The sequence below is a fragment of the Otolemur garnettii genome, unplaced genomic scaffold (assembly GCF_000181295.1).
Source record: "Otolemur garnettii isolate 467f Iridium unplaced genomic scaffold, OtoGar3 scaffold00008, whole genome shotgun sequence".
NCBI lineage: Eukaryota > Metazoa > Chordata > Mammalia > Primates > Galagidae > Otolemur > Otolemur garnettii.
Genome location: NW_003852403.1, coordinates 17,324,748 through 17,334,332, shown reverse-complemented (window position 1 = coordinate 17,334,332; position 9,585 = coordinate 17,324,748). Strand labels below are relative to the sequence as shown.

General features: G+C 37.7%; 1 protein-coding gene and 1 non-coding gene across 3 annotated transcripts in view; one reads left to right on the top strand and one right to left on the bottom strand.

Moving 5' to 3' along the window:
- Positions 1–1,305: 1,305 nt before the first annotated feature.
- Positions 1,306–1,411, bottom strand: LOC111723160. The gene has a single exon (XR_002771759.1). It is a non-coding gene; the product is annotated as a small nucleolar RNA U13 (small nucleolar RNA).
- Positions 1,412–5,827: 4,416 nt separating this feature from the next.
- The window catches only part of MYPN (myopalladin), a 100,808-nt gene continuing 97,050 nt past the window's right edge, over positions 5,828–9,585 (top strand). Inside the window, exons 1-2 of one of the 2 annotated variants that reach the window (XM_012801323.1) lie at positions 5,828–5,894; positions 6,241–6,509. In XM_012801323.1, the coding sequence (XP_012656777.1) occupies positions 6,508–6,509 (2 nt within the window). In that variant the 5' untranslated portion in view covers positions 5,828–5,894; positions 6,241–6,507. The remainder of the gene's footprint in view (positions 5,895–6,240; positions 6,510–9,585) is intronic. The other variant, XM_003783618.1, reaches the window with a different exon arrangement.

The following is a 9,585-nucleotide window of genomic DNA, read 5'->3' as shown; positions in this document are numbered from 1 at the left end:
ATATATGACCTTTAAAATAAAGTTCATGCAGCCATCAGATCTGTTTCAATGAATCAAATAAATTAATCTGGTCCTCACAGTTTGCTTAAGATTTAGTAAAATGATACTTGCAGTGATTACTGCCTAGAGACACAAAATAACCTATAATCACTTTTTAATGTTTCTTTTAGTTGCCTGCTATAACCAATTACTCAAAGCTGTTGTAAGTCTCACTTGGCACAAATGTATTGCTCTCATTTTGCTAATAGATAAAGTTTGAGGTGTTCCTCAAAATAGCTCTCATTAGACTAATTTAATAATGTCAACTTGGAAATCTGGGTTTTACTGCTGATTCACATTGACATGTGCATGGCTGTTCTAATGCTTAATTTTTCTATGTACAAAATGATCATAAAAAAGAACAACTTCAAAGGAATTAGTGTTGTTTTGTTTTTGTTGCTATTGTTTTTATTAGCATGTAATAATCAATGTGTGATGTAAATAATCTTGAAACGATGAAATGGCTAAGTAGATCTCTACTTAAAAATATAGTAAGTATATGCTCTCTCATGCCTAATTTTACTGTATTTAGTAATTTGCAGATAGAGATGCACAGAGAATTGCTTATTATTTGATTGTTGCTTCAATTCCATTACGTTGTTTCTTTGACTAGCCAGAGATAATCTGGATTTCCAAGGCCTACAGAGCATTTTGGAAGAAGTCACTAGACAAACATAGTCCCATTATCACCAGACATTTCCTTTTTGTTACTCTGTATCTTCCAAAGTTTTCTCCAAATTGACTCATAAACACACTACTAATGAGTATGGATGCCTCTGAACAGTGGCATGATGTAGTAGAGAAGAGCTTGGGCTTTGGCGTTATGTAGACCTTAGGTGTGAATCACAGCTGTGAGTGGCTTTGTGCAATTTCTTCTCTGATCTTCAGTTTCCTCCTCCATAAAAACAGGATAATGACATAGCATACCTTGAATAATCTCAAAGATTCTTCCTGAGACTTCTTCAGATCTTTGAATTTGCAAAAACCACAGTAGCGTATAATTTTTTAGTTTCATCCTCCATACAGTGATAATGATGACCCATATTTCCTGGATGGTGGTATTAAATTGTGCACTAAATATGAACAACAAAGCTTAGTTGTTGTGGACACTGGACTAGGGTTAGCTAAGGTCACTCAGAGAGCTAAGTAATTCATTCTGGCTTATCTGCCTTTCAGGAAGTAAATCCAATTTGGAGTCAGTCACAAATAGTTGAAATATTTATTGAAATGAGAGAATATTATGTGTGTCTGTGTGTGCGTTTTTCCTATCAGGTAGGTAATGTGCTAAAGTCATAACAAAGTTTGAGGGAGGCACATCTCACACACATGGCAACGAACACTCAGTCATCACACTTATAAATTACAAAAGAATGGATATTATGTGTGTTGGTTTAAGTATACTCTTTATTTCTGTACAAATCATAAACTCAGTCTGTGGCTTGAGCTGGCATCCCAAAAACCAGGGTTTGAGGATGGACAGTGCTGCCTCCTCAGCTACAGAAATTAGGGCCATGAGGTATAAAACTCAAGAGAAGGCTGGGCACAGTGGCTCACACCTGTAATCCTAGCACTCTGGGAGGCCAAGGCAGGTAGATTGCTTGAGCACATGAGTTTGAGACCAGCCTAAGCAAGAGTGAGACCTCATCTTTACTAAAAATGAAAACCAGATGCACTGGATCACTTGAGCCCAAGAGTTTGAGGTTGCTGTAGGCTATGATGCCATGGCATTCTACCAAGGGCAACAAAGTGAGACTCTGTCTTACATAAATAAATAAATAAAATTTACACAGTGTTGTCAGGCTAGCACGCTGTCTGTGAATTGATGTATCCTCAGTTTACAATGTGATAAAATTTTGTGTTTAACTTCTCTATAACAATGCCTGCTTACTAACCCCTTTTGTGACATTATACTCTACATTTTGAATTAAAGCTCACTGTCTAGACTAGAAGATAAAAGGAAAGGAGGCCTAAGATATTCACACACGTAATAAAGTTGAACAAAGAGACTTTGTTTGGGCTATTTTTTATTTAACCCATTCTCAGTTGGAAATGAAGAGCAATTTGGAGATGATAAGAACAAATGAAAAAGCAAAACAAAAATATTTTGCAGACTTTCCTACATCAAGATATGCTGCCTTTATTTGATAGAAAGTTTACTAAATCAAGAAAACACCAAATAAGGCTGATGTGGTGGCTCACACATGTAATCCTAGAACTCTGGGAGACTGAGGCAGGTGGATTCCCTGAGCTCACAGGTTTGAGATCAGCCTGAGCAAGATCGAGACACACACCTCCACCCCATCTCTAAAAATAACCAGGCATTGTGGCGGGCAACCTGTAGTCCCAGCTACTTGGGAGACTGAGGCAAGAGAGTCACTTGAGCCCAAGAGTTTGAGGTTGCTGTGAGCTGTGACACCACAGCACTCCATTGGGGGTGACAAGTGAGACTCTGTCTCAAAAAAGAAAAAAAGGCTCGGCGCCTGTAGCTCAAGTGGCTAAGGCCCCAGCCATGTACACCCAAGGTGGCGGGTTCAAATCCAGCCCCGGGCCGCCAAACAACAATGACGGCTGCAACCAAAAAATAGCCGGGCATTGTGGCGGGTGCCTGTGGTCCCAGCTACTTGGGAGGCAGAGGCAGGAGACTTGCTTGAGCCCAGGAATTGGAGGTTGCTGTGAGCTGAGATGCCATGGCACTCTACCCAGGGGGATAGCTTGAGGCTCTTGTCTCAAAAGAAAAAAAAAGAAAACACCAAATAGATTCATATGCTAATAAAAATGTGAACTTGTTTAGAGATATAAAATATAAATTTCTTTTGAATTTCCCATGATTTATGTTCTCCAAGCTCTTTCTCTGTACCTTCCCTCCTTGGCAAAAGTTTGTCACATTCAATGTTTATTAATTTCATGAAAAATAATTTGTAATAAGATGACAACATCTCAGAAATGTGTATTAGCCATTACTATTTTGGCAATCAATTTTATTGAGTCTTTGTAAAAATAGCCCTAGACTTTAGTCATACGTAATTTTTCTATTCTGTTCCTATTTCTGTTAAATAAACACCAAAAGTCCATAAAACCAAAGTAAGGGCTTTAACAATGCCTTGTTCCCATCAATATATGTGAAAACCATGATGAATTTACTCCTTGGGGCGATTTCTGATTTTTGTACTAAGCTTAATCACCACTCTGTATGAGAAGGCAGTGGGGGCCAATGAAAAGAGAGTAAGTTCTAAAGTAAAAGCTGTGCATTTGAATCCACCCTCCCATGTAGCTTACTGGTTGGGTAACTTTGGGAAAGCTACACTTTTTTTTCTTAAATAGGCCATTTAAAGAACTTTAAGACTACCCTTCTTTAAGCCTTCATTTCCTCACAGTAACACACAGATAACAATAGGTCAAAAGGTTGTATGAGAAATTAAATGAGAGTAACTTAGGCTACTCTGCAGACCGGAGAACACTCATAAGAAGTGTTAGTTCCCCCCCCTTTTTTTTTCCCTTTATAGTATTGGTGTTAGTGTGATTACCTGGGTCAAAGAACTCTGAACTTTGTTTTCAGCTTTCTGTGAGGTCCATGCAGACCAAAAACTGAATCTGAGTGAAATCACCCAGAGCCTCACATATCAACATATTTTATACTAATGTTATAAAAAGAGAATATTCAAACTGTTATTTTCCTGCTCCTAACTTGCAAAACATTTATTGGCCCATGTTAATGTGTTCAGAACTAACACTAAAGCATTTACATTTAATTTCAAAAGAACAAAGCTCTTAAATCATTTCAGCTCAGTGACTGTGATAAACTGAAACCAAAAAAGTAGGGCTGTCCAAGCATTTCGACTGTTTCCCAACCTTTCAGTACTAATGCCAATAATGCTCCATTCTACATAACAATTCATGTTCCCAGATAACATACCACAGATAGAGTGTATCTGAAAGCATTTCCTTTTTTTTTTTTTTTTTGAGACAGAGTCTCACTTTGTCACCCTGGTAGAATGCCCTGTATCATTGCTCACAGCAATCTCAACCTCAAACTTCTGGGCTCAAGCCGTCCTCTTGCCTCAGCCTCCCAAGTACCTGGGACTACAGTCGCCCACCACAATGGCTGGCAATTTTTAGAGATGGGGTCTCATTCTTGCTCAGGGTGATCTCCAACTCCTGAGCTCAGTCAATCCACCCCCCTTGGCATCCCAGACTGCTAGGATTACCAGCTTGTGCCACCACACCCGGCCTGCTTTTTTCTTTTAAAACTGCTGCTTCTTTTTATTTGCTTAGTCATACAAAAGAATTTCAGGGTTGGTTTTGGTCAGAAAACTTATAAACTTGAAGTCCTTATCTGCTTACCTGGCTCTTGAAAAATAATTAAAATTAAAAAACAGTCCTTGTGCTCATTTTGGCAGTGCACATACTAAAATTAGAACAATGAGGAGAAGATTAGCATGTTTAAAATTTTATAAAAAGAATAAATAAATAAATAATCCTACATATATATTTTTTGGAATATTTACTAAGAGAGAAAATGTTTTCTATTGATTTTTATCCTGAATTTTTTCACAAATATGTTGGAAATGTAAAAATTTAAGTATTTGCGATGCTTCTGAGCAGAACTTAGGTTCAATTTTGGCTCTGTCAGTTATTTGTTGTGTGACCTTGGACAAGTTTGTAACATCTTTCTAAGCCCCATCTATAACAGTACTTACTGCATAGATTGTTAAGGGTATACATTAACAGATGCACACTGTACATAAAACACACAATGCCTAGGACGTAGCTAAGGAATACTAACTTATTTCTATGGAGATTACAGTATATTTATGTGCATGTTAATATAATCATTAAATTAATGTGTGAGAAGTAAGAATCAGCTGCATATCTTGATAAGTATACATATGATACTAATTGTTTCTGATTAATTCTTTTTTTTTCTTTTTTTTTTTGAGACCCAGGCTCACTATGTCACCCTGGGTAGAGTGCTATGACATCACAGCTCACAGCAACCTCTGACTCCAGGGCTTAAGCAATTCTCTTGCCGCAGCCTTCCAAGTAGCTGGGACTATAGGTGCCCGCCACAATGCTGGGCAATTTTTTGGTTGTAGCTGTCATTGTTGTTCAGTAGGCCTGGTCTGGGTTCAAACCCGCTAGCTCCCATATCTGAGGCTGGCTCCCTAACTGCTGACCTATAGACGCCGAGCCTTCTGATTTATTCTTTCAACTTAGTCACAGGATGCTCTTTTTAAAAGTTCTGAACAGATTTTCTTTTTGCAAATAATGGGTTTTTTTTTTAAATGTGAACTTTGATATGTTCTACAAAATTACAAGTAGGGGAAGCTTTATAATGTTTCAGTGGAAACCACAAAGTTAAGCTTTAATTCAAGTACTCTAAAATTGGGAAATCTATGAAGTATTATGGGAATTGATTATTTTTTCATATTTACTTTAACAAATGCACTGACCATAGTCTCAGTTTGGTACCAAATAAAGGTATCTACACATGTTATATGCATCCTGTGTATGAATACATTGGGTATTCCTGACACTTTATTCTTTAGAATTTCTTTTCATCTAGTCTAAAGAAAGCCTGTTTTCTTAGGCTGGTCGTTATCTACCCCCACTATCCCAAGTCTGGGCTAAGAACATCGTGCAGGCTGAGTTATTAAAGTTGATCTGAAAGAGCAATCTGTTCTAAACGACTGTCCCTGGATCTGCAACGGAACCCTGTAAATACCTTTCATTACTCTGGTGGGGTGTATCACATTTCCTTCTTGCTACTTTTGTGGCTGACACAAGTTAGGCAGTGAGATTTGGACTTTAGATGATCCTGGTTGATTGATATAGGAATGGCGCTTCTCCTGAGACAGGTAACCCCAAATTTACTGTGTACATGTTTTTCAACAGGTGTTCTGTTTAGTTTTTAAAAACATTTGTAGTCTTTACAACTAAATGTGTTTTGAACTTTAGAATAGTTTTTAAAATGTTTTTAGTTTTCCCAGGCAGGCATTCTCAAGACCAATTAGATGAAAAGTATCTTAAAGATTTCATTGTACTTTTTAATTATATTACATGATGGAGTTTGTTATAAGACCGTCTACAATTCACTACCCAGCTGTTGTTTTGGATGATACAAAACTTGTTTCTGATGTGAAAATTTTTCTCATTAAAAAAGGTTAGAACATACGTGTGTGCCTTTGTTGTTCAAAAAATAAGACATTTTGTTTTGCTTTTTTCTCTGCTACTGGAGGGGGATACCCCAATATAAATCTATGAACTTTAAGCAAAACTTATTGAAACTTTAGTGTATGAAAGCAATTTGTTTTAGAGAATTAGAGCCTGTAGCAACATAGAAAAAATATCAAATACGAAAATTTTATATGAATCCCCTGGCACGGAAATTCTCCCGTACTCATCCTCCAAGTGAAGACTTCCTCCGTCACAGATCTTTCAGATTCCTTGGCATTCCTGTGGATCATCCCAATGTAAGTATATTATTTCTGTAGCTGAGTGACTGAATTAAGAAAACAGCTGAAGGCAAGCGCAGGATTGTGTTCAAACCACAGTAAACACATGTGTTGAATGGGCCACTCAGCTTTATGGGGAAGACTTAAGACATATAACCTTATGTTTACTTGCCACTTACAAAGTTTGTTTTTAACTGTGTTGGATATTAAAAAGGTTTAAAGATTATTCTTTGTACCAATAAACTCTACTAAAATCTGAGCTAATAAATAGGTTTGTAGTATAATGTCTATGTAATAGCTACTAATGATAAGCAAGGTATCTGGGCTATTTGGGAGTAGAAACTAATTTTTAAAAACTAAAATCTAAAATATGATTTGGATATATTACAACCAAGCTGCTCACAGTTGCTGGATATTGTTTCAAAAAAATTATATCCAGCATTTCTTTCAAAGAGTTTAAAATTTTATACACTATCTAAATTTTAAAATGTTACAGTAAAAAGGAAAACAGAAATGATTACTGTCATTCAAAATTTCTTTAGCTTCTTTCTTCTGTAACTCTCCTTTTGCATTTTACACCTATTTTTAATACTTCACATAGACTCCTAATTCTACTGCCTAATCAACTTTATTCTATAGTTTAGTATGGGTCTCCCCCAACCTCAGTATGCTATACCTGGGTGAAAGGTTGTATACTAGGCTTTTTTGTTTTTTCTTTTTTTTTTTTTTTGGAGATAGAGTCTCACTATGTTGCCCTCGGTTGAGTGTCCTGGTGTCACAGCTCACAGCAACCCCAAACTCTTGGGCTTAAGTAATTCTTTTGTCTCAGCCTCCCAACTAGCTGGGACTACAGGTGCCTGTCACAACACCTGGCTATTTTTTTGTTGCAGTTGTCGTTGTTGTTTTAGCAGGCCTAGGCTGTGTTCAAACCCACCAGGCTCTGTGTATGTGGCCAGTGCCCTAACCACTGAGCTATGGGCAGTGAGGCTTTTTATGGCATTTTGCGAGGAAATAAAAATGGATTCACTCACAGTGTATCTAAGCATTTCCCTTTGGTAACACACCTATCAGCTACCTAAAATAGATATTTCACTTTTCCACATTCCCACCCAAAACCTAACAGTAACTTTACCAATTATACCTTTAAGATCTGAGTGGAAGGCTTGGTGTGGTGTTTCACACCTGTAATCCTAGCACTTTGGGAGGCCAAGGTGGGAGGGTCACTTGAGGGTCAGGAGTTTGAGACTAGCCTAGGCAACAGTAAGACCCCATCTCTACAAAAAATAAAAAAAATTAGGGGCCGAGCGCAGTGGCTCACACCTGTAATCCTAGCATTCTGGGAGGCCAAGGCAGGAGAATTTCTTGAGCTCAGGGGTTCAAGACCAGCTTGAGTAGGAATAAGATCCTGTCTCTAGAAATAGCCTGGCATTGTGATGCGTGCCTGTAATCCCAGATACTTGGGAGGCTGAGGCAAGAGGATCACTAGAATCCAAGAATTTGAGGTTGTTGTGAGCTATGATGCCATGACATTTCATGGAGGATGACAAAGAGAGAAAGTGTCTCAAACAATAAATAAATTAGCAGGACATGGTGATGCACACCTATATCCCAGCTACTCAGGAGGCTGAGGCTAGAAGACAGGAGGATCTCTAGAGCCTAGGAGTTTGAGGTTATAGTGAGCTGTGATTAGGCTACTGCACTCTGGGCAGCAGACCAAGACCCTGTCTCAAAAAACAAAACAAAACAAAAGTGGAATAATGGAGGAAGATACCCTTTTTAAATAAAAAGAAATTGCTGAAGTATCCACATGGGTAGAATATGCAGAAACACAATTAAGTGGTCTTGGTGTTAGTATCAGCAGAGGATTAGGTAAGTGAGCAAATGAACCCATAATACTAAAGATCTGGATAACTGCAGACATGAGAATAACCTATCCAGACAATTTGGTTCCTCCTGTACCTTTTTCCCTCCTTAATAACAGTTTATTTTTATATTAATGATTTAAAAGTTTTCCTCAATTCTCTTTTTTATTTTGCCTGTGTAAACATAAAACTACAAAACAAAGGGTGTAGTTTAACCTCTGATGTAATCACCATAAACTAATTTTATATTTATTCCATGTACTACAGATAGTCTCAAGATGACCGAAGAGGAGAAAGATCTCTTAGTAAATTCCAGGAGGTCAGGAATTTTTGTGTCTTTTGTGCACTGCTTTATGCCCAGTACCTAGTACCTAGTAGACAGTAAGTACATATTTGTTGAATGAATGAATGAGAAGAAACCACTATTGTATGATTTAGTTAAGAAAGCTGGATTTAAACCAATGTATTTTATGCTATCAGAATCTAAGAATGCTCCTTTAAAAAAATAATTTTGGGCATATAAGTCTGAATTTCCAAAACCCAAGCTTCTCCCAAGACTGACAATGTTATAGCATCACTTAATCTGTACTAAAGAATGAGGTTGGCTCGGCGCCTGTGGCTCAAGTGGCTAAGGCGCCAGCCACATACACCTAAGGTGGTGGGTTCGAATCCCCAGCCCGGACCCGCCAAACGACAATGATGGCTGCAACCAAAAATTAGCCAGAAGTTGTGGCAGGCGCCTGTGGTCCCAGCTACTTGGGAGGCAGAGGCAGGAGACTTGGTTGGGCCCAGGCACTGGAGGTTGCTGTGAGCTATGATGCCATGGCACTCTACCCAGGGGGATAGCTTGAGGCTCTGTCTCAAAAAAAAAGAATGAGGTTAACTTTTTTTCAAATTCATGTTCTGAAAACATATGAAATTAATTTTGAGCAGATGTTGATCTGTTTAAGGATTTTTTGTCCTACTGATTGATAAAACTCATGAAAGAAGACAGCTGGCATCAACTTTTTCAAAATAATATATGAGAAGTTATCCCCAGGTACTAAGGCATGAATAGGTATTATAACATACTATATCGTTTTGACTTTTAAACAGTATGTAATTTGTTTTTTCTGAAAAAATTGGTCCAGACTTATTTATTCCTGACTCTAAACCCAGGAAAAATGGGTTTTTCCTCTTCCTTTTCCCTGTAATCTCTAATCAGGAGCTTTTTTTTTTTTTTTTTTTTTTTT